The sequence below is a fragment of the Chiroxiphia lanceolata genome, chromosome 3 (genome assembly GCF_009829145.1).
Source record: "Chiroxiphia lanceolata isolate bChiLan1 chromosome 3, bChiLan1.pri, whole genome shotgun sequence".
NCBI classification, from domain to species: Eukaryota; Metazoa; Chordata; class Aves; order Passeriformes; family Pipridae; genus Chiroxiphia; species Chiroxiphia lanceolata.
The window spans coordinates 94709591-94735993 of record NC_045639.1 but is presented as its reverse complement, the minus strand read 5'-3'; the positions used below and the strand labels follow the sequence as shown (position 1 = coordinate 94735993).

Below are 26403 nucleotides of genomic sequence, written 5' to 3'. Positions count from 1 at the left end.
GGCCTTTTCTGCCACACTGGTGAGGAGGCTGAGGTTGCATGGGAGGTTGGGAGGAGACACAGCTGGGATAGCTGACCCCAACTGATCCAAGGAGTATCCTACACCATACGGCATCATGCTTAGTATATAAAATGGGCTGAAAAAGGAAGAAGGGGGAGAAGTTCAAAGTGATGGCATTTGTCTTCCCAAGTAACTGTTATACATGATGGGACCTTGATCTCCTGGAGATAGCTGAACACCTGCCTGCACATGGGAAGTAATGAATTTGTTTCTTGTTTTGTTTTGCTTGGTTGCATGGCTTTGACCTTTTCTATTAAACTGTCTTCATCTCAACACTCAAATTTTCTAACTTCTACCCTTGCAATTCTCTCCCTGATTCTGCTGGTGGAGGAGTGAGTGAGTGGTTGAGCGGGGTTTTGTTGCTGGTTGGGCTTGAACCATGACAGTAGTTCAGCATTTTAAAAAATGTTTCATGGAAGCTGTAGACAGTTTGATACTGCATACCCCCCAAACCCATTAATATACTAACTAAAATTTCAAAGCAAAAGTATGTTAAGAAAATTAACATAGGCTGATCATCATCTCTTTTAGTATTGAGTATCCTAAATTTTGAGCAATCATTTTGATATTCAGTATTCCAAATTTAAAATATAAATTAAGTTTATTGGCTTTTCTTTGAAATCATTAGTTGTATGGCTCCATTTGGATTCACAGCTGAACAATGGCACCCTGGAAGAATCTCAATTTTTCTATTTGTTAATACATGCCTGGGTTTTTTCAGTATTTGACTGAAAGTTGATAAAGAGATGTAAAGTATGGCTTTTAGTAACAGTAAAATAATTTTTTAAAAGTGTGGATCTTGGTGTAATTTACGGGAGGTGGTAGCAATGACAAGCTTAATTAGTTCTGAAAAATAGGAGATCAACTTTTGTGGACTTAAAAGTTACCATCTGAAAAGCTTGACACTTACCATCACAGCTGGGTAATGCATGATTCCACTGATGGTTTCTTTCACATATGAGTGGTTCTTCATCACTCAGTGTATATCCTGGATCACAGCTAAAAGTTACTGTGGAGCGGATATTAAAGTTGTTACCATGGCGATGGCCATTCACAGGAATCCCTGGGTCAAGGCAGGAATCTGATTCCAGAGTAACACCTGAAACACACAGATTTAATTTGGTTTTTACCCCTTTGTTTTTCAGATAGTACACAGAAAAATAACCCAAACAAAACACAAAATGAGGAAGAGAGGAGGAAGAAAGAGCCTTCAAAAGATACTAGTTAGCATTGACCGAAAACTGATGTGGGATATAAAGCACTTTCTCTAGTTGTTGTCATTGACTCAGAGCACAGTTTTCCAATTTTCAGTTTCATAGAATAGAGAAGTCCAAATGAAGTAGAAAAAGATTGGAGCTTTAAAGTATATTTCATCAATCAAAAAAACTAAAAACAAACAGACACACAAAAAAACAAACACAAAAGGACTGGTCATCTGAAGCTATAGAAAGATATTAAGGCTCAAAATATGAATACAAATTTTGGTAGTATATAAATGATATTTTTTTCATTTCATCTATTCAGTTCCTGATACTGCAGGACAATTAAATTTTCTTGTCATAGTAATGATTATTTAATATAGCAAAAAAAAAGGTGAAAAACCTGCAGTTGAAGAACTCAGAAACTACTTATTAATTCTTACAGATATGATCCTATGCATCAAAAATAGAAAGACAAATAATATAGTTTACACAATTGTATAACTCTTATCTGACAGAAAGGAGTCTCTACTAACTGTGTCTTATAAGAGAAATTGAATAGTATTTGGTAAATAAACCTGGCGCTATACAATGAAGAAGAAAAAAACCTCTAAAATTATCAAATGAAGGCTCATTAACTAAGCATTATCCATTATGTTCAAAGTGATAGCAAACAATTGTGGAATTTAATCATATAATCATGCAATGTATACACATGAGGGAAAGAAATAAAAACTCTCTATTTGAATGATAGGAATTTCTTTTCTTTTCTGTTGCTATGTATGGTGGGTTCACCTTGGTGGGTTAACCTCAGTTGGCTGCCTCAGTTGGCTGCCCCACTCACCCGCTCTCTCTTTACTCACTTCAGAAGTACAGGGGGAGAAAATAAGATAGAAAGTAAAATGAAGAAGCTCATGGTCTAAGATAATGACAAGGAGATCACTTAATAATTACCATCACAGTCAAAACAGACTCAGTTTGAGGAACATAATGTATTGCCAGTTAAAAATAGACTGGGATGGTGAGAAACAAAGACAAAAGCTAAAACACCCCCTCCCCCCTTACCCCTGTATCAGGTTTGTATGGCCAAGTGTTAGTAACCAGGAGTGGCTACAGGAGTGGCTTCTGGGAGAAGCTGCCAGAAGCTTCCCCCATGTCCAACAGAGCCAATGCCAAAATGGCTCCAAAATGGCTCCAAAATGGTCCTGCTGCTGAGACAAAGCTGAGGCCATCAGAGATGGTGGTAGTGCTTCTGGGAAAACATAGTTCAGAAGGACAAAAACAATTGCTGCAGAACAACAGCTGTAGAGAAGAGTGAGAATATGTGAGAGTAAAACTTTGAGATACCAAGGTCAGCGAAGGAGGGGGAGGAGGGAGGAGGTGCTCCAGGTGTGGAAGCAGAGATTCCTCTGCAGTCTGTGGTGAAACCCGTGGTGAGGTAGGTTGTCTCCCTGCAGCCCATAGAGGTCCAGGGTGCATCATTGTGGGATGTCCCCACACTGAAGCAGGTGGATGCCCAGAGGGCTGTGACCCTTTTTAAAGCTCCCACTGGAGCAGGCTCCAGGCAGGACCTGAGGACATGTGGACAGAGTAGCTCATGCTGGAGCAGGTTTTCTGGCTGGACTTGTGACCCTACAGGGGACCCATGCTGGAACAGTCTATTAGTGAAGGACTGGATGCTGTGGAAGGAACCTATGCTGGACGAATTTGTGAAGAACTGTAGCCCGTGGAAAAGTTCATGGAGGATTGTCTCCTACCGGAGGAACTCAATGCTGAAGCAGGGGAAGGGTCTGAGGAAAGAGGAGCAGCAAAGAGAATGTGTGATGAACTGACCACAACTCTCATTCCCCATGGCCCTTCACTTCTCAGAAGTAAGAGGTAGATAAAATTGAAAATGAAGTTTAGCCTGGGAGGAAGGGAGGGGTGGGGGGAAGGTGTTTTTAAGATTTGGGCACCTAGCATCTAGCCAAGGTTAATCCACCATAACCCCCTTCTTCCCAGGCTCAACTTCACTCCTTCATTTACAGCTTCTCTACTTCCTCAACCCTCCCTAAGAGGGATAGGGAATGGGGATTGTGATCAGTCTGTAACAGCTCCTATCTGCTGCTTCTTCCTCCTCACACTTTTCCCTGATCTAAGGGTGGGTCCTTCTCACAGGTTGCAGTCCTGGATAAACCTGCATGGGCTGCAATGTCCTTCAGGGAATATGTACCTGCTCCTGAAATGAGGTCCACTGCAGACTGCAGTGTGGATGTCTGCCCCACTGTGGTCTCTTTCATGGGCTGCAGGGGACTATCTGCCTGAAGCACTCTCTTGTCTGCCCTTGGTGTTTGCAGGATTGTTTCTCACGCTTTCTTTTCCTCACTCCTCACTCACCCATGCAGACTTTTGTTCTTTCTGAAATATTTTGTCACAGAGGTACCACCAGCTTGGCTGATGGGCTGTATACTGAGGTGGGTCCATTGGAGCCAGCTGGAACCAGCTGTGTCCAGCACAGAGCAGCCATAGCCTCTCCTCAAAAAAGGCCACTCCTGCAGCTCCCCTGTAACCAAACCCTTGCCTCCTACACTCATACACTGTGTTGTGTTCCTGAAACAATAATGACTGAGGTAGAATCTGTTCAGGCTTGGGAGGGATAAGGGACACTGTTCCTTCTTCTATGAGAAGCTGAGCATGTCCAGAGGAAAACCTTGAAGATACTGGCTGCAGTGAGTAAAAGATTGCAAAATATAATGTCTCAACTAGCATGAAACCTGCAGTAAAAGAAAAAAAAACCTAGAAGCTGACTGAAAACAGTAGCTAGCAAACACATAGTCAGGCCTCAGAGACAACAGGAAGACACAGAGGATGCTGTGCAGAGTAGTTTGCAACCCAAAAAGCCACTGACTTGTGAAAAAACTTACCAACAAAGGGACAGGAATCATGGTGGGGAGAGGGGAAGGGGAAGCATTGTAAACACTTTCTATTCAGGCAATTTTACTCTACTTTATTTAGAAAAATTATTTGTCGAGTCTCTGTTTAAATAGTACTGGACTATTGAGTTTAGAATTTCTTGTCAGTTTTTTACATAAAATTTAGATTTATTCTCAAAGCAGTGGCATCCGTTTCATTTACTTAAGTATTTTCACGTTAATTTCAGTATTTTGGCACTATGATTTCATATGGATGATATTATCACTCATAGATGCTGTGAGAACCTTGAGCAAGATTAGTTCTCCTGAGGTCTTCAAAGATTTTATGTGCTTTCTCATAGGTGACCTGAATTTTTAACACGATATTTTAGAGTGTACTTTATGCCAAAGAAGTTCCTTCTGCAAAACCAACTGCTGACAACACAAAATCCTCTATAGCAGGACGTTACACATTTCCTAGCTTCTTAGCCCCCTAAACACATCCTGGAGGTCCTGGTCCTCTCAGATGCCTGTGCATCTATAACTATTTTGGTGGAAGCTGTACTCTCAGTACAACTTCTATGCTTCTTTGCTGCTCTATTTACTCAAGACTACCACATAACCTTAGGAACAAAGTAGGAGGAGTTCAAAACTAAGGAAAAAATTGATTTATTAGGGCATAAAGGGAAGGGTTTAGAATTATAGATATGAGAGTTGGAAGCAGGGCTACAAATAAACGTATCATAAATAATGACTCTAGCTTTCACAGCAAAATATTCCCCATACCCTCCAGCTCTTCTTATACCTCACTTAGAATTCAGATTTGAAAGCTTATGATCTAGTTTTCATGAGGCAACCCTGACATACTTAAATTCTAGATGAATAAGTTTCTTCTAGACTTGACTGCATGCTCTTAATGCAAATGTACCATGTTAGCTGACAGAGTGCATTTTTAGATTCCCTTCGCCTGGCTGAAATTGCTTAATATAGTCTCAAAGAACCCTTTTAAGTCTATAATATTCTGCACTGTATGTGCCCTAAATAATTTCATGTGTATGAAATTTTAACTTTGATAGATACAAATTAATTTTTTTCAGAGACATCATACTTCATATTTTGAAGTGTTAGTGTAAATGGACGTCCACAGTAATGCTGTTAAATTTCCTTCCTCCTAGGACAGCCTACCACCTCTGCCTGAACACATCAACTGCTTTAGCATTCTGAGTCACATATAACAGGTAAACTCATCAGTTTCTTTTTGAAACTATAACTCTAGATTGCATTCGCTATGCTGTTTCAGGTTTTTGCAAGAAGACAGAAAGCTATAACAAATCTATCAACTACCAAGTTCCTGGCTGAAAATGTGGTGCTGTATAAAGAAAAAAAACTCAGCTCAGGCAACAGAGTTTCATTCCCAAGGGAAAAGATTCAGTATGTAAGCTTTAGCAACCATGAACATAGTTGAAAACAAATAATTTTTCTTTGCTTCTTTGGATGAAGATTTGATTTGTTTTTTCTTAATAGAAGATAAGGTAAGATAAGCTCAATAATGGACAGTACTTAGAGTCCTGACTACAAAAAGACAATATATATGAGAAATTCTGGCACAACAGTGATATATTTGGTTGGAAAATGGTTGTAAAGAGTTGATTGAGAGGGAGCACAGGCAGTAGACTGAACTCCAGGACTAGCTACAATTCTCAGACACTAGAAACATGACACTATTATCATACCTTCCCTCCTGCCTGCCAAGTCGAACTTTTTCTAGACTAAACAAGTACAAACCTTTCAATGACTCCTTATGTGTCATAGTTTCCTCCTACTCCTTTTAAACTCTGTCCCAAACTGGACACGATTCTCCCCGGTCATCAAGTGAAGTGAAATAGCTTTTGAACAAGTCCTAGATAAAATAGTCCTCTTAAAAAAAAAAAAAAGTATTTTCTGAAATTCTTTTATTTTGATGGTTAAATACAATGTCCAGAAGATTTTATTTTTTAAATACTACTACATTTTTCTCTAGATTATTTAAGTTCTGTGTAAAACACATATCTTTTTGTATTGTACTTCTATTTTGTATTTGTTCTTGTCATTTCTTCCCCATTTAGGCTTAGTATGTTTCTTTATAGAATTTAATTGCTTTTGTTTCAGACAGTTTCTTCAGTCCATCTAACTTGTTTTGAATTCTAACCTTCTTCTCATAGTGCTTGCTGTAATTGTAAGTTGGAATCATTCTCAGAAATTGTAATTGTTCTTATATTATCAAAATTGTTAATAAAATACAAAAGAATTATGGAACTAAGCCAGATCACAGTAGAATCCTTACAAATTTGAGTTAGTGAACTACTAATAAATGTTGGTTGCTCTTTTACATAAAAGTTTTCGAAATTTTTCACATCATCACAGAATCAAATAACAATTCAGGGTGGAAGGAACTGTCGGAGGTCATCTAGTCCAATTCCCCTGCTCAAGCAGGGTCACCCAAAGCTGGTTGCCTGGGTGGATCCATGTCTGGATGCATTTTTAGTATCTCAAAGAATCGAGATTCCACAACATCTCTAGGAAACTTTTTCCAGTGATCACTGAAGTGCTCATACCTATAATAATTTCATATACATTTCTATTCTTTCTCTGGAAAACTTCTAAAAGCCTTATAAATGTCAACGCAGAGCTGTTTCCTTCCCTTTTCATTCTCCAATCTACAAAACTAGTTAACCTGTCAAGAAAGAAATTAGATTGGTTTGACATAATCTGTTTTTATCAAATAAAAATAATTTGTTCCTTATCATTTTGTTTATCAGCTTGAAACTAGTATCTTTCAAGACTGATGATAAAACTAATGTCCTTGATCCTTCTGGTCCTCATATTTTCTTTTTTTTTTTTTCTCTCCATCCTTACTTGTGAATATTTTTTTAAACTTCCTTAGAGTTTTGAATTTTCAGACATAATTTTCAGTGGAGTGGTGCCTCTGCTTTGCCTCTGCATATACCACAGAAAATTTCAACAGTTCCTGATGAATAAAATATATTTCATTATTTCAATATTGTGCAGTATCCTCTCTCTATATGCTGTACTCTAACCATGTAAATGTTTACTTATCTGTGTAAAGTATGTGGTAAAAGTTAAGTTTTTCCACAAAAGTTGCAAAACAGGAACAAAATGTTTAGTCTTCCCTGTGACGGCTGATGTTTGGTCAAATTTTTATAAAGTAGTTATTATTATTTTTTCTCTTATTTGAATATATTTACAGATATTTTTGTTATTGTCTTTCTGTCTCTTGTTCTTGGAACTAAATATGTACCTTAGATTTTTTTTTTGTTTTATGCTAAGAGGTCTGTGTTATTCTTTGATAAACATCCACAGCTATATTTTAATATATCCAATATTTACATTATTAACTTTTGTGTTACATCATTAAAAGGGATTTTTAAATAGCTACAGAAATCTTTTTCAAAACAACCAAACCAACCAACCAACCTAAACCAAACCAAACCAAACAAACAAAACAAAACAAAAAAACCAATCCTCCAAAAAAAGTCCACAGAAGCCAAATAATGGTTTTCTCTTGGGCTTTAACACAATTTATTTGATAAAGGACTTTCAGAGTTCACTAACAAGGGCATAAGGACATTCACTCACCAATTTGTCAAATTTGGTGAAGTTTAGATTTTTGAAAATCATTGATTTAATCACAACTCTGTTGCTTCATTCTTTCATTTCTTAACAATCATAAACCATATTATTTCATGGTCACTTTCACAAAAACTGCCTTTCTTATTCAGGCTTTGCACTGATTCTTCTTTTTCAGGGTAAAATGGACTACCGATATAAAAAATTTTTCCTGAATATTCAAAATCTTTTTCCATTGACCGCATCCTGCAACTGAAAATTCTGTAAATCTTTGCCTCATATCCAGACTATTAAAAGAATTATGTTTTCCTTAAATGAAAAAGTGTAAGAAAGTATTTAGTTTCTGTGTTATCATTGCTAAAAATGATTGTGAGCTGTCTGAATAATCTCAACACTTTGTCAAGTACCTGAAGATTGCATATCTGTAAGCCTAAAAAGTTCTTTCCTGAAACCAATCTAAACAAATACCTAATTTTATACACTTTGAATAAAAGATTGCCTTCATTTTTTTTATACGGACAACATTTCATTTGAGAAACATCACAACACTAATTTTCTAGATTTTTTTCAATAGCCTCAATAAGGAAAGTTTTTACAAAGATTGGTGATCCTTGATGTCAAATCAATTTCCCTGACTATGTAAGAGAATTGTAATGTTTATCAAATACATACTGGTGTACATTGTAATATGACTGTTTCATTTCATGACTAAAATATTATATCTGTTCTATATTTCAGATAAATTTTAGGATAGAAGGAAATATTAATACAGAAATACCCATCAACTTTTAAATAAAGTATTTGGATTTTAAAAATAATTGCTCCATTTTCTTTACAAATTATGGTTTCTTATTTAAGGAAGGAAAAATTTCAAAAATACTTTAATAATAGGTGATTTTACATTAAGAGAATCTGTAGATAAAGTATTTCTATCTGTTTTCATCTAAGTAAAAGACTAAGGTTGCACAACCTACTTTACAGAATGAGGAACAGAACAAGTACAAACAAAAAAACCAAACCCCACCCAGACCAAATAACTAGGTAAGCTGAGAGATCAGGGAAATGTAAGTGAGGCATGAAGTATGCTGGTCAAAAGATTAAAGATAAATTATTTTTGACAAAAAAAAGAATATTTTATCAGTAGTTTTACTTAAGGAATATTTTAGGCACTTCTTTAATTTTTTTTGCTTAGATGCATAAGATTTAGTCTACACTGTTTTGTATTAGCTATGTTTGAAGTGCCATCAAAAGGCTGAATGACTGAAATTTAAGGAGAGGAATTAACAGATTATCTTCACATCCTTCACAGTACCTTTAAAGGGTTACATTTTCATTAAAGCTGTATTACAGGCATAATTTAACTTAGTAGAATATTACTGCCATCTCAGTATCAACTCAGTTTAGCTTATACTGAACTTTTTATTTTAAGCAAGATCAAGATCCTTCTGCTTCACAGTGCAGTGATTTAATCTATTGTCAAAGTTATGACTATAATTGGAAGATTTTTAGGATGCTTCCAAATAGGACAGGTATTTGAGCCTCCAAAGAAAATATTCGGAAAGTTTTCTTAAGACTTACAATTGACTACCTTGTCTTTTACAGATGTGAGAAATGCGAAACAAATAGAAGCTCTTTTGTGATACCTTTAACCCTAGTTACTTCGATACTTAAGCCCCCAAGGACAATCAAAATAAAATTTTAGTCTCCTGTGTTCCTGGCAGAAGACTCAACACCTCCATTGGGTCTTTCGACCTCGTTTTGTTCTTTGAAAACAGTGACATTTTATCAGACTACCTAGAGAAACAGCACTGAAATACTAGTGCCATGTGTGTCAGATATTAAATTTTTCAACGGAGGCAAAAAATTAATATTTTTCTAAATAATTTCATAATTAGACCTTCCTCTTTAAGAATGTGTAAGGAAGATATTTTGTTGCTAACTAGTTTAATTTTTAACAGAAAAAAAAGGTATCTACCTGATGAGGGGTTTAAAATAAAACACAAAACAAAATATTTAAGGACTGTCTTATGAAACATAACATAAACATTTAGATCCAATAAAAAGAGGGAAAATCAGCATCTGGAGTTAAACTCATGCAGAAACCTATCTACTGTTCCTTGTCTTTACATGATTTAGTACCCTTGCAGTTTATCATACTATTATCTATTCAGCCATTACCATTATGTTGTAGCCAAAATTAAAAGAAGCTATGCAGAATTTCCAAGTTTTGATGTGGCTATAAAATACAAGTTTGGTCACTCATTCCAGATTCAATAGTAGAGCAAATTTACTGCAATCAGATCAGTTTTTAAATAAGAACAACTGATAAAAATGATGTCATTTGTTTGGCACAACTGCAGTAAACATGTAAGCTCTCTTTAGTCAATAATTAAGTAAACAGCTGTACTACCATATGAAGATCAGTGTTACTTCAGACCATTAAATATACATCATTTGATGCATTTAATTTAAAAGAAAATGCTCTTATGATGATTCTGTAGTTTACAAGGACATATTATTATTATTAATTTATTTGCATTTTGGAACCATCATAAAAAAGGTCTAAATCTGCTCAGCACTGCAAAAATGTATTAAAACCAGAAAAAGAGAGAAAGTGAAAGAGAAGATAGGGGAATCTCCCCCCAAAAAACCCAAAAAGAACAATGTATCTTTACTTATGAGGGAAAGTTTCTAAAATTACTTTGCATTTGATTAAATGAGGTCCATAAGTACTCTGAATGACAGAAGAACTCATGAAGGAAAAAAATTCCAAAATTAATAGTTTTAGAATTACCTGTCAGTACAGCATAAACATAATTTATTCTTACACAAATACAATTATTTTATTTTATTTGTTCACATTCATTTGTTCATTTTCAAACTGAATTTTTTTTAAAGATTAAATAAAAATCTATTTGATAAATAACAGACTTACTCTCATAGTGAATTAGGAAACCAACACTAGAACGACTGTTGTCCGTAGTGAACAGCAGATACATATAATTTCCAGTACTGATAAGAAACTGGGGTGCTTGTGTTCCATGATATTCTCCAATTAATGGTGATGAATTTGCTGACCCATCTCTGACTTCCAAAGTATCATAATTAACTTCAGTCTGAAATCTGAAAAGGAAGATGCGAGTCAACTGGTAGATAGAGGAATGGTGTTATTTTCTTTAACTGTTAGAAATGCAATCCATGTGTAACTGATCAAGAGTATCATATATAAAAAATACGCCTACCTACGGATCCATCCATGTATTACTGAGGATAGTAACTAAGGAAGGTTTTATGCATCTTTTTCCTCACCTTGTTATAACTGCTATCATATAGAATTCATAAGGGATGCAATACACTTCAGATCAGCCATATGACTAGCCTTCAGAAAGACATTTAGTGGGGAATCTGGGTACAAAAATGCAAATTGTCTCAAACAAAATTGTGTTATGAATATCTAAGAAATTTCTTGCCCTCCGGTTAAAAAATAGTTGTACATCCTAGGAACATCTTCAATAATATTTCATTATTTCATCTCATGTGTACAGTCATCTAGTAGTAGTTCTTAAATTAAACAGCTCAGATCTGCTCTTTCTGTAGATGAAACTTGGACTGGCAGTTTTTTACATTAGATGCTTTTCAAGACAGTTTGTGGTTATATCAGATTCTGTTGGAAGCTGCATCATCTAAACCATGCACACATAAATTTTCCTGTCAATGAAGTTTGTATTATTACACAGATATGCTGGTCTAAATGTATTTGCCTGCAAACTCAATATTCTTATTTTCATGTTTCAGAAATGCATATGTTCAGAGATTTTTCTCTTCTATTCACATGGGGCTTATTAGTTCAACTTCTGAGAGCATCAGACTGTCCCTACACAATACAATGCTTTTTCCAAAGTGAATGCCCTTAGTGGTCTTGCCAATATGGGACAAGTTTTCTGAGTCTAGAGATAAGATCTTGTGTTCTTTTAATGAAAGAAAACTCCAAATTATTAAACACTCAGAAAAGGGGAAATATATGTGAAAATTCTTTCAAAGTGTAAATGAACATTATACTTTGTTAGGCAATGATGACCAAATGACCAAGTTGCCCATTCAGGCCATTATATTTTACAGACCAAACAGAATTGGTCTTCTAAAACCATCTTCATAGACATATCAGTATCGGTAACTTCATTTTTAGTAAATATTTAGTAGTGTCTCCTAATTCTTCTCTTATGATTCCCTGAGAACAAAATCACATTTAGAAATCAGAAAGCTTTCAGAGCTAATGACTGCTTGGAAACTGACTTAGGCCCTTCATATCATTCCTTACTCTTCACACAGAAAACTCTCTAGATTTATGGTGCTATCTACTCTGTTTGGATATGCTGGATAAAATCCACGCAACTTTTTTTACTGCTATCTATCTACTCTGATGGTGGAATACAGGGCTTGCAGGTTTGTTAATACATTTAGCACTTTCAGGACCCGTTTCTGGGAGTGAAGTCAGCTAGCATGGAATGGCCCACATCTATACTATTAAATATATTCTTTAACCTCTCAAAGAAGAAGATACTATTCAAATTTCCTATTGTGAATGGTTGCTTGCCCACAGTAACTCCTGGCCATGCTTGATAATTATTTGAGGTAATACTGGTTGACAAGCTCCAGAAGCGTGTTGGAGACTATTTCAACAATTTAGCTGCATAAACACATGAGTTCTTGTGTCTGGAAGGCTCTCTGGTTTTATTAAATTTACTAAAAAATAGACAATCACAGAGAACATCACTAAAGTACTTGAGAGTTTTTCAGTACCTTTCCATGATTTCAGTGATTACACATTGATTTACCCTGCAGCGGAATGATGAAAAGAGACAGATACTGCTAGGCTGGTTTAAATACTTTATTTGTACTCATAATGAGTAGACTCAGCCAGCAATTGTGGTTTTCTTAGCAGAGCAGTATGACAACAGTGGATTGCAAACCCTTCTTACAGGAGTTGTTACCCGTTACAATGATCTTTATTCCCAGTATGTTCTTGCTCATCTCAAACTCAGAAATGAATTTATAATTCACTTGTCTGCTTTTGAGGATTTGAGGGAGTGAATTGTTTTTTACATTGGCTTGGGTTTGTTGATGGGTTGTTGGTTTTTTTTTTTTTCAATCCTTGCATTGTCATTAAAATGATAAACCAAGATAATTTACCTAATTAAGAGTTACCTTTTGGATTTTCCATTTCTTTTAATACTTATTAGCTTATTTATGTTAATAAAAGGTAGGACATTCTCTAAATGTACACAAATAATTTTAAAAAGACCTAAAGAATGCTATATTATACTATTCTTCATATAGTTAGCTAAGTTTCAAATAAAGAGGTCTGTTGATTATATTATTCAATGATTTTTGATCAATATTCAAAGTAACAAAAATCTTTCAGTCAGCAGCTATCCATCTAGCCCCTTTCCTTATTTATTAGTCACAATCTCAATGCTTCCACGCATTACTCACAATCTGAAAAGTATGTGTTAGTTTTCATTCATCTTTCTTGACAGAGTTACCAGAACTTTAGTAGCTCAGTAACCAGTGTAAGTTCAAAACACATTGTTTTATATATCAAGGTGGAATTCTTTTTTTCATATGATTCACTTTGCATTTACTTAATCTGCCTGCAATTTGGTTTCCCAGACATCCAGTCTTGTAAGAAACTTCAGCAATGCTTCAATTTTAATGTGTTTTTAATATCCTGAATAGCTTAGTATTATTAGTCTAATTTTCTCTTTTTTAAGATCATTTCTGGACATGCTGAACAATTTTGAGCATACTACAGGTCTCTGCAAAACACCCGGAATTCCACTATGAGACTTTTAAGTTCTTTTAATGTCCGTCTTTGTGTTTAAATGATGCTTAGCCTTTTAATAGCCCTTTGCAGAGTGAAATGCAAGATATAAAACTTGCATTTTGAAAACCCAGGTAAACTATATCCAACATTTTTCTATGCTTTCTTACACCATCAAAGAATTCCAAGGGGTTTCTGAGATAGGATTTCTTCTACAAAAGCCATACTGACACTTCCTCAGTAATTGCATTTATCCATGCTCCCACTAATGCTACACTTTGTTATAGTTTTCGCAGCAGTCATTCAGCATGCAGTTCCTTAGAACTCCGTGAAAGATTTAAAAGATGTAGTTCCTGAAGTGCACAAGTATCAAGATTGTTTTAAAAGCACAGTTATACACAAATTTCAACTGTTCAGCCACATCAACTTTGTACTCATTCAGAACTCCTGGGTCAATACGATTTGCTGTCAGGCTCTCAGCCTGTCCTCATAGAGGAGATGCGCCAGTCCTCTGATCACCTTTGTGGCCCTCTTCAGAACTCACTCCAACAGTTCCATGTCCTTCTTATGTTGGGGACACCAGGCCTGGATTCATCATGTATAGAGCAGAGTTGAGGGGGAGAATCATCTCCCTCAAAATGCTGGCCATGCTTCTTTTGATGCTGCCCAGGATATGGCTATGCTTCCCCTTTTCCAGTCAGTGGGAATTTCACTTGACTGACACAACTTCTCAGATGATGGATAGTGGTTTAGTCATTTCATCTACCAGTTCCCTCAGGAATCAGGAATGCATATCATCAGGTCCCATGGATATATCTCATCAGGTCCCATGGACTTGTGCACCTTCAGGTTCCTTAGATGGTCTCAGAACTCTCTTCCTACAGCAAGTGGTTCTGCATTCTCCCAATCCTTGCCTTTGCCTTCTGTGACCCGGGCAGCGTGGCTGGAGCACTTGCCAGTGAACACTGAGGCAAGAAAGACATTGACTACCTCAGACTTTTCTATATTCTGGGTGATCTCCTGTTCCATTTCCTTCTGGAGAGGGCCCACATTTTCCCCAATCTTCCTTTTACCATCAAAGTACCTATAGAAGTTTTTCTTGTTGCTCTTGATGTCCTTGGATAGACTGAATTCTATCATGGCTTTAGCTTTTCTAATTTGATTCCTGGCTGCTCAGACCATTCCTCTATTAATCCTAGGCTGCTATTAATCCCAGGCTGCTATTAATCCCCTCCTTCCACCCTCCGTAGGCTTCATTTTCATGTTTGAGTTTGTCCAGGAGCATCTTATTCACTCACACAGGCCTCCTGGCATTTTTACCTGACTTCCTCTTTGTTGGGATGCATCGATCCTGAGCTTGGAGTATATGGTCTTTGAATATTAATCATCTTTCTTTTGCCCTTCTTCCCTACAGTGCTTTATCCCATGGTACTCTACCACGTAGATCCCTGAAGAGGCCAAAGTCTGCTGTCCTAAAGTCCAGGGTAGTGAGCTTGCTGTGCACCCTCCTCACTGCCCTATGGACCTTGAACCATGGATCTGATGGTCAAAGCCCTGTGGATTTGATGGTCACTGTGGCCAAGGCTGCCCTTGAGGTACAGCAGCACCTCTCCTCACTGGCTTCTCAATCACTTGACAAGGGAATGCATTATTAATGCATCCAGGAACCTCCTGGTTTGCTTATGTCCTACTATGTTGTCTCTCCAACAAGTACTCTGTTGGTTGAAGACCCCATGAGCACTAGGGTTGGTAAATGTGAGTCTGCTCCTACCTGTCTAAAGAGGGTCTTATCTGTTTGGACTTCCTTGTTGAGTGGCCTGTAGCAGACTCCCACTATAATGTCACCTGTCCCTGCCCTTCCTGAGTATCTGTATATTAGTATGTTAATATGCACTAAACTAGAATCACAGAATCTTAAGAGTATCTCAAGTTGGAAGGGACCCATAACGATCCCTAAATCCAAATCCCTGCTTCTCACAGGACTACCTAAACCTAAACCATATGACTAATAGTGTGTTCCAGACACTCATTGAACTCTGACAGGCTTGGTGCCATGACTATTTTCCTTGGGAGCCTGTTCCAGTGACTGACTACCCTCTCAGGGAAGGACCTTTTCTTAATGTGCAGTCTGAACTTTCCCTGACACAGCTTCATTCCATTTCCTCTTGTCCTATTGCTGGTCAACAGAGAGAGGAGATCAGTACCTCCCACTCTACTTCCCCCCGACTAAGTTACAGACTGTCATGAGGTCATCCCTCAGCCTTCTCCAAGCTGAACAAACCAAATGACTTCAGCCACTCTTCTTATGTCTTGCCTTGGAAAACTCTCACCATCTCGGTCGTTCTCCTCCGCACAAACTCTAATTGTTTGATGTCGTTCTTACACTTAGGCGCCCAAAACTACACACAACACTTGAGGTGATGCCACAGCAGAGCAGTGTAGGGTGGGACAATCACCTCCTTTGACCAGCTAGGTGTGCTGTGTTTGATACAACCCAGAACATGGTTGGCTTTTTTGGCTTCCAGGGCACACTTTTCACTCATATTCAACTTACCATTAACACAATCCCCCCAAAAAGCTCCTTCCATAGGGTTGCTCTCCAGCATTTCCAGTGTTATAAATAAAGACAGCATAAACACAGTAGAAAACTTTAATTTCCTACTTGAAGAATGCTGAGTATTGCATTGAAGTTCCTTTTTATGGTTTCCTTTTTGTTTTCTTCTTCAATATTAAAGCAAATATTTATGCTCATACCTTAGTTGTTGTTTGACTTCATAACTCTCACCTGTCAAAAGTGATCTTAATGGAATGTCCCGGTCTTGCTTCAATTACCCATTCACAATTAAGTGAGTCCTTGTAATATCCTGGCCACCCTGGTGGTAAGATAACACCACTTGATGCTGTCAAATGTCCACCACATGGTGCTGAAAGAAAAAGTATGTATTCTTGTATCATACACAGTATTTCTAATATAATATTGTATATTCAAAGAACCCACAAAAATTGAATTAAAAAGCATAGAAAAATAGGTTTAATATAGTTAGCTTTAGTAGTCTAACGCAACTAAATTTTCTACATTATGTTTTGAGCACTTTATTTTCTTCAGAATCATAAGCCCTACAATGTATCTTATCATAGTTTATTACTCTATACATATCTTAATGCACAGAGCATGGCACTTGATTGTGCCAGCCTTTCTTCTCTTGAAAAGCACATTACATCGGTTAAAAAAAAAAATGCCTCATCATTTTTTATATCTAATAATATTCCACATTTATGTGGAAATATCAGACAAATTGTTCCAAGTAATTATCATCACCGTACTGTTCCACCTTTTTGAATAATCATTGAGCTCAGTGGAACTGATTGGTATAAATATTCCATTGGATCATAGAATGGTTTCAGTTGGAAGGGATGTCTGGAAACTCTCTAGCCCATTTCCTGCTTGATATAGCAGATTGCACAGGACCATGTCCAGTCAAGATCATGCCCTTCCTCCAAGGCATGATCTCTGGGCTCTCTGGGCAATCTGTTTCACTGTTTGATTACTCTCACTCTTTCCTATGTTTAGACAGAACTTCTTGTATTTCAGTTTGTGTTCACTGTCTCTTGTCCTGTCACTGTACACCACTGAGAAGAGTCTAGTGCCACCTTCTTTACACTATCCCATCAGATATTGGTACATATCGACAAGAGTCCTGAGCCTTTTCTTCTCCAGTTGAGACAAGCCCAGTTCTCTCAACCTCTTCTTGTATGACAGATGCTCCAAGTCTTTAATCATCTTCATGACTCTTCACTGGACTCACTGCAGCATGACCATGTTTTTTGTGTACTGTGGGCCTCAGGACTCCACACAGCACTCCGAACATAGCCTTACCAGTGCTGAACAGGTGGTAAGGACCTGTCATTTCTTCTCAGTCCAGGTCTCCTGCCTCTCTGTCAAGGTTCCTCTGAACAGCAGCACAAATATATGATGTACCAGCCCCTCCCCTCAGTTTTACATCATCTGCAGACTTGCTCAGAAGTACACTCTGCCTCAGCATTCAGTTCATTATTGAAGATTTTAAACAGTATTGGGCATGGGATTGAACCCTGGGCTACACCATTATGAATTAGCCACCAGTTAGACTTCGTGCCACTGACCGCAATCCTGTGAGGTCAACAGTTCAGTCAGTGTTTGGTCCACTTCACTGCTCACTTCTCGAGTCCACACTCCATTAGTTTGTCCTCGAGAATCTTGCATGACACAGTGTCAAACACAGTGTCAAACTGAGATAAAAAATATCCATTACTCTCCCCTCTTCCATTAGGCTGGTCATCTTAACACAGAAGGCTATCAGGTTGGTCAGGCATGATTTGCCCTTCTTAAATCCGTGTTGACTGCTCCCACTCACCATCTTTTTCTTCACTGTTTGGAAATGGTTTCAAGGAACATTGTTTCATCACCTTTCCCAGTGATATAGATGAGATCTGTAGTTCTTCAGATACTCCTTCTTTCATATCTTGAAGATTGGAATTTGCTTTCTCCCAGTCTTCAGGAATCTCCCTGAGATAAGTCAGCTTTCCAAGATATTGAGTGACCTTGTAATTTCATTGGATGTCTTCAGAATTCTTGAGTGGATCCCATCAAGCCCATTCCTGTATGTCAAATTTGTTTAAATGTTCTCTAACTTACTCCTCCACCATAAAAAAACTTAAAAAAAAAATGTATTGCAAGAGGGTTATGAAAATAACAGGGCTAGACAGGGAGCATTTTTCAGAGCAGAATCAAAAGACTTTGGAGCAGGATTAAACAACAGCAGAAGTGACAGAACAAATTTTGGAAAACATGAGTCCCTTAAAAAATTAAGCTGTCATAGCACAGGGCTTTAGGATGTTATGTTTTACCAAAGACTGTGGAGCAGTCTAACACAGGAACTCTTGCAAGGTCAGTTAAATTTATCTTAGTATCTTTTGTATTGTCCTCAAGTAATCTGTGGTATCATTATCAGAAATTTCCATATTTCAGTGCAGGAAATCTTACCACTTTTCTTCTGTTTCTCTAAGTAGTGACAAACAAATCTTTTATGGCATATAGAAATGGATAATAACATGAATTTGTGAGTAGTAGATTAATATGCCTGCTTTTTGTTCAATGTTTTCAACAAAAAAACCCAAAACCAAAACCAAACTACTCAGAGAGGTTATTTGATTTCACTGAAGACTTGGAATGGTCTACAGGAAGTTTTTCCAGTGGGAAATAAAAGCAACCCACAACTCATGAAACACACACATGAAATTGTCTGAAGCAAAATGAAATGCCAGGAAAATGTCATTTCTTTACCTGTGTATAGTGAATGAAGAAAGAAATTTATTTCATGGTGTTTTTATTAAATTGTGTCGTATCACAAACAAGAAAAGTTAGAAGACTGTTGATCTTCACCTGACTATTTCATGTAGATCACTTCATGTATTCCAAAGATTACATTGAATATTTAAACAATTGTATATAGAGTTTCAAAATGAGAAAACATCTTTTGATAAAAAACAACATGCTACTCCTTGTTTTGGAGTGGGTTGGGTTTTCTCTAGGAATAAAAAAAAACCCCTGCCTACTCCACCATGTAACATTATTTAATCAGGATAAGAAATCCTGCTAGTACAACATCTAGGTTCACACACTAATCCCAGCAGACTGTTAATGTTAAGTTTTTTTCAATACTTCTAAATTTTCTTTGAAATGCACAGTCTTATGGTATCTGAGCTCTCAAATTGTCCAAATAACAAAAAACATGAAAATAACATGATCCAGACTCTTAAGTTATTGCAATGACACTGAAATTAATGGAGATGTGATATTTACACCACTTGGAAGGTTTGGATTATTTTTTCCAAAAAATCTTTTAATTTGGTACCTGTCTAAGTATCTGTTGTTTAATAAAAGGTATACACTTTTGAACATTACTTTTAGAAAACATATTCTTGTCATTTATTAAATGCACTCATCTGCCTTGCCTTAGGACCCATTACTGCTAAGCATCAAGGAATCGGCCTACTTTTTTTTTTTTCTCACTATATTTCATTCTAAAGAGAGATTTGAACATAAGTAGAGACCATATTTTTCTGTTTATTCACCTAGGAAAGAACAAGCAAATAAATTTGGAAGTTTTGGGTAATATAGTGAATATTAAACATAGCTCTGGTTTTCAATGTATTTCACAGAAATAGATGTACTGCAGGTTATAATGTTACACAGAGAAATTCAGGTGTACTTTCATTTTGAAAAAATTAAAGGGGTAAACCTTCAAAAAGGACTTTTAAATGGAAGCTTTACTTCACTTTCTATGTGGTAGATAATAATAATATGTTCTTCAGTATGCTACAGCCAAAATTGTTATAGCAGTTATAACTCATAACTGAGTAATGATGGTGACAATCAGAACTTGAAAACAATAGCAACCAGATTTTTAGAATGCTAATTTATTCCAAGAGTATAGAAGCAAGTTATCTTGCTTCTATTATTGCACTCTCGTTTGACTGGAAAAGTGTTAAAATAAGATGAGCAAATAACTTCAGCTAAAGCAGTCTTATGTACAAAATGTAAAAAGTGAGGTAAATTTAAATAGTGTCATTATTCAAACTATAGGTGCAAAATAAAGATTGTGCCCTTACCTTCACAACGTGGGACAGTAGAGCTCCATACTACATTTCCATCTTGCATAATACAGGTTATGGATTCAGAACCTTGAGTCTTCACAAAGCCATCATCACAGTGAAAAGAAACAGAACTTCCCAGAAGGAATCTGTCTCCAAAGCGCCTCCCATTTATGGGAATGCCTGGATCATGGCACTCATTCTGACCAAAGGCTGATAAAAACATAGTAATAATACTAGTAATAATAACAATAATAGTAATAATAACAACAGCCTTCCCTTTAAATTGTCTTTTTTTTTCTTTTGAGGAGGAGATTAATATTTCCATCGTAATACAGTAATACATAACACATATTAGTAGTATATAATTCAAAGCATAGAAAAATTCTCCATAAAGATTCAGCTATAAATCCAAGGACATTCACACAGATGACACAGACTGAATTTGAAAGCGTTTTAGATGCGTGTGGCTTAGATACACAAGAACAATTTGCTTAAATTTTCCTCCGGAAAAAATCCAGATGGTTTTCCTCCACCATAAGGGAATTGGGATTATTTCACCTGGAGAAAGGGAGGCTGAGGAGAGCCCTTGTTACTCCCTATGACTACATGAAAGGGGGTTGTAGCAAGATGAGTATTGGTGTCTTCTCACAAGTAACAAGAGAGAGAGCGAGAGGAGATGGTCTCCTCTTTTCTCTTCCTGCTACTTTTCAAAGGACAAAATTTAGGTATCTAAGACTTAAAAAGGATTGAAACCAATGAATTCCAGCATTATGTGGGGCACCTTTCTAAATAATTTAACCTTGGTCACAAACACTATGGTTTGATTATCTTAATTGACACAACATAGGAACAGTGCAAGAGTCTCAAAGACAACTTTATTATCAATTAACTTCTATAACCTTAGAAACTAATTTCTTGAGCTAAAAAGATAATGTCCATATAAGTAATGCTTTTGAATGAATCATAAAACTTTTAGGAGAGTTAGTGATCTATGACAAATGTAATAATATTTTCTACATGACGATGCTGTTACTGGAGTTTTCAGATGAGAGTACTGTTTAGTGAAATATTTTCATATAAACAAAACACAAGGCTATCTGGTTTTTTAGCCTGGTTTCCCAAATGGGAAAGACTTATGCTTTCAGTAGCTCTCTATATGTATGTGACCAGTAGGTCCACATTTAACAACTTTCAAACTGGTTGGCCAGTTGCAACTAAGCTTTAGTTGCAACTTTAGAAACAGCATTATCAGGGAGAGTACATGTTTTAAAATTCTTAAAGGAACTGCAGCCAGAGAGAAAAATGATTCTAAATTATTGCACTCTTATAGGAAAGAGTTCTGCATCAGACCAGTCATGTTCTAGACACTAGAAAAACCACAGAAGGTAACTATTATGTGTAACCCAAAAAAGAGATCTCTAATCTTAGGGGTCTGTATTCTTAGATACCATACCATCAAACTGGAAGAAAAAGTGTAAAAGCAAATCAGGTTCCCAGAATTATTCATCTGCATTGAAATTCTAGTTGCTTTTTTATACTTCTGTGCTTTTCAAATAACATCTCAGTATTCAGTATTTATACCTTTGTGAACTTACTCCTAATGGTTCCACTGAGAAGTATATTAAATCACTTGCATTGGATGCTTAGATATGAATGATCTGGGCTTTGGTTATTTGTTCTGCATTTATGTAGTGGTAACCAAAAGAGCCCTTAGATAACAAAGGGAATTCTTCTAAAATAAATAAATAAATTATAAGGATTCAGATAAGCTAATGAATACCGTGAAGACAGTTGAAAAGAGTGCAATTATACAAACATCACAATTTACTTCCATGTTATAAATACGTTCTTTTTTCATTATTACGAAGAAAGATGACATAAGAAATAGCATAAAAGAAAAGCAGAAATTCTTACTTGTATAAGTGATATTAAATCCTCTTCCAGTGGTAGAGTGATCTGACTGAAATTCAAGTCTTACTACATGCCCGCTACTAGCCAATTGAGAAGGGACCTCATTGCCAGAAAATGTGCCAAGAGGTGGTAAATCTGAAATCCCATCATCTTTGACTGTAAGGTAGTCAAATTGAGGTTCTACATCAAAGTCATTGAAAATCAGATGGATTCTGCTTCCTGGCTCTGAGATAATTAACCAAACACAGTTCATATTATTCCCATATTCCTCAGGATAATTTGGAGAAAGAATAATTCCAGATGGTGTGGTGAAGTTGAAGAAACATGAGACTAAAGGAAAGAACAATAATATTCTCAAAATACTATCCACAAACATTATAAATGCTTCTCTTTATATTATTTTTATTCTTGTGAAAAAAGATGCTTTTGCAGCCTGGATGTCAAAACTACTACACATGCAAGCTGGAAATGTTTAACACTGTAAGAACATTGCTCCAATATAACATAGTTTTATTTCCCCAAAAGAGTCTAAGCGACTGCAAGGGCCTGCAAGAAATTCACATGTAGCATATGACGAAGAAAGCAAAAGTGATGGCTGATATATTAGAATTTGGAAAAATTGACAGGTCTGTTCCAAAATGAAAATGTGACCTCCAAATTGAAATACTTATTTTTCCAAAAGGAATATGCATAAAAGTGTATTTAACAATTGAAAAAATCAAGCCCAAGGGCCAATTTTGTCTGTAGTATACAAAGTTCATGCTGATGCAAAAAACAGTAGAAATTTAGAAGTGACTCAGTCAAGAACTTTTAAGAGCGTATAGTATGAACTTGTTTTACCTAATTTTTTTTTTCGATAGCACATAGCAAAATCAGAAATTATTCATAGCTATCCTCCTTTTTCACTCTTTTGGGTCTATGTTCATCAAGACATTTCCTAACTGATTTCAGAGTCATAAGCTTGTGACTGGTACCTAGAAAGAGGAACTCACTGCTTATTAATAAACACAAAGGATAACCATTACTCAGCTCTTCAAATGTGCCAAATTGAACTCAGTTTATATAAATAGATGTTATAGATTCTATGTTCTTTCATAGGGCATGTGCACATCTAACACAGTAAAATATTCCACACCATTGTCAACAGAAACTAATATATCAATCCAATGCAATACAGCACCATGAAGAAAAAACAACTTCTCTCTGTAAAGGGAATTGCGGCTGCACCGTCTCCGTGCCCAAGCTTTACACACCTAGACACGTTTCAGCATTTCAAGGCATACAGAGAACTATTCCAGTCCAGAGCAAGTTTGTTCAGCATAAGTCCAGTATGAACACGGTTTCAAAATACATACATATCCAAAGAGAATTGTACACTGTACTAAGGCTTTTATGGTTTTTAAATCCAGTACTGAATTGTAAGACTCTTTATAAGAAAATTTAAGTGGAGAACTGAAGAGCCTGATATACCTGTGTACTAGAAAGATTTTCTCTATTTTACCATAGAATAACAAAGAAAACTAAAAAAACCCAAAACAAAACAAAACGAACGCAATCCCCAACCCCCAAAACCCAACCAACAACCCTCTCTATTTGAATCCATCTACAAACTTAATGACAAATATATTTTATGTTTTAAAACAAAATTCACAAACTTGCCTAACCTTTTTTCTATATTGAATATTAAATTCCTTATATTAATTTTCATGCTTTTTTAGTATATCACCAAAAAAACCCCCAATCTTTTCTTAGCTGTATCTGCAGGCTACTTTGCACTGACAGAATGAAATGTGTTTGTGCCACAGAGTCCTTTTGGACACTTATATGCTATTAGCAATTACTCACTTAGAGTCTAATTCAACACACATTTACATTAAGAGTGTTAAGTGGTTCAATTAAATAAAAATGAGGGGAAAGAACATTCTAAAAACAATCCTACATGATATTCCCCATAAATAAGCTACTGAGCCAACTGAAAAAAAATATGAATGAAAAAGTCTCCAAGGTATTTTGAAATGTCTTCCTGTTGTTTAGTCACAAATGCTAAGAAAAACAAGACGTTAAGGTCAGGAAAATAACACAGAAAAAAGTATAATAATTCTTACAAACACAGCTGGGTTTGTTGCCAGACCACTGGTTATTTTGTTGACATGTAATTGTTCTCTCTCCCACCAGTTCAAAAGCTGCTTGGCATTCAAAGGTAAGCGTGTCTCCATGCAGAAAACTGCTGCCAGTCCTCTTTCCATATGATGGAATTCCAGGGTCTCCACAACCTCCTTTCTCAATTTCTGAATATCAAGAAATTCAAATGCAATAATAAGGCAAATATATTTGCAAGCAATTTATATATAAATATCAGAAGTGCTTTCAAAATATTTGGCATTATGCCTTAAACCTGTATTTACAGTTGAAAGTGAATTAAAGGTAAATGCTACCTCTAGAAGCATCTGCCTCAAAGATGACTTAGGATCTAAAGTCTTTTCACAAACTAATAGCTTCCACGCCTGCATTGCTGCATTGCTGAAGGTAACAAAATACTCATATTTAACTGCAAGATTGCACTGAATTACAGCATATTTGAAGTTAAAATTACAAAGCCATAGTTTCCATTCTAACCATGGAGACATACTGTACGTAGATAATTTTTCTGACAATGAAGTTCTAGTGCTAAAAAGAATGTCTTAAGTCTCACATCTGCAGTTCCACTTATAAGGTGATTAACAATATGATTAAAAATATATAATTTACTGATAGAATCAATGAATTTCAGTTGAAACATATTTTAGAATATATTTTAAAAATAAAAACATATTAAAATAGATTTTAAAATATAATAAAAAGAAAACTGAGGAATTATTTCTTAATCTTATACTTCAAATTAGAGCCACATTTTTCCCAGCTGCATTCAGCTTTGTTGAAAATAAATTAACATTTTGAATGATACTTCACAGATATTCTCTAGGAGATCTGCTACTTAAATTATTTAATTTGTAGATCTTGAATCTACATAAACAAGATAAAACTATAAAAACTCAACTCTTATGAAATTTTTTAATAACATGAATATTAGGAAAGGAAATGTAAATATCAATTGCCTGTGATAGCATCATCTTACAAAATACTATACACATGGCTGCCCATGAGAAAATGAAAGCTCCATTTCTTCATCATTAATTTTAAAGCAATTTTTTTTCTAATTAATTTGCCTTTGAGCAGAAAAATGAACAAAACACTTCCGGTACTATAAACTGTGTTGCTACATATGTGATGAAATCATGTAAATCTGATTCAAATGAAAATAAAGTTCTTGTTATTTAAATATTTCACAGTGAATTCCGAAGTATGAAATCTGAACAATTCAAGATAACAAGAAAATTCAACTCACAGAATAGTATTAAATATTAATATAATTTAACATCATTCAAAATGTCCACTGTCAAATATTGTTTAATCTACTAGTCTTAAATCCCGGCAGAAGTGTATATCTTGACAAACCAACTCAAACAAAATTTTAAGATATAGGATGACAGCATTATATGTGAAGTCAATCCACTGTGTTTATACCCTTAAAGCAGTCATGAACAGATTGTTGACAAGCATGTTTAGAAAGGTATGTCAGATATTTCACAACACAACAGGTTACTCATCAGGATAAAAAGATGTCTAAATTGTTTTCTTGGTAATCTTAAAATCAAACTTCGAAGACAAAATTAGAAATAACTATTCAATCTATAAATTCAAAGCAGTTGCTGAATCAGTTTTTTTAGAATCATGAAATCATAGAATATCCTGAGTTGAAAAGAATCAACAAGGATCATCAAGTCCATCTCCTGGCCCTGCACATGACAGCCCCAAGACTCACAATCACACCATGTGCCTGAGAGTATTATTCAAACACTTCTTGAACTCTGTCAGGTTTGGTGCTGTAACCACCTCCCTGGGAAGCCCGTTCCAGTGCCCAAACAACTGGTTGCTGAATATCCAATCTAAACCTCCCCTGACTCAGCTTTAGGCCATTCCCTCAGGTTCTGTCACCGGTCACCACAGAGAAGATATCGGAGCCTGCCCCTCCTCTTCCCCTCACAAGGAAGTTGTCACTGCAATGAGGTCTCCCCTCCATCTCCTCTTCTCCACATTGAAAAAATCTCATCTGGTTCTCCTCTAGATACTTCACCACCCTTGTGGTCCTTCTTTGGACAGTCTCCAATAGCATTTATATCCTTTTTATATTAATTGCAATACAGGAGTCAAGGTGAGG

At 36.0% G+C, this 26403-nt stretch overlaps 1 protein-coding gene across 5 annotated transcripts in view; it reads right to left on the bottom strand.

Annotated features, from left to right (window-relative positions):
• Positions 1–26403, bottom strand: part of CSMD1 (CUB and Sushi multiple domains 1) — a 1084078-nt gene that overhangs the window by 238561 nt on the left and 819114 nt on the right. For all 5 annotated transcript variants that reach the window (XM_032681799.1, XM_032681800.1, XM_032681801.1 and 2 more), the window contains 6 exons: positions 24251–24433; positions 22149–22475; positions 20250–20444; positions 16384–16522; positions 10713–10900; positions 971–1159 (listed from right to left, as the gene is read on the bottom strand). In XM_032681799.1, coding sequence (XP_032537690.1) covers positions 971–1159; positions 10713–10900; positions 16384–16522; positions 20250–20444; positions 22149–22475; positions 24251–24433 — 1221 coding nt within the window. The remainder of the gene's footprint in view (positions 1–970; positions 1160–10712; positions 10901–16383; positions 16523–20249; positions 20445–22148; positions 22476–24250; positions 24434–26403) is intronic.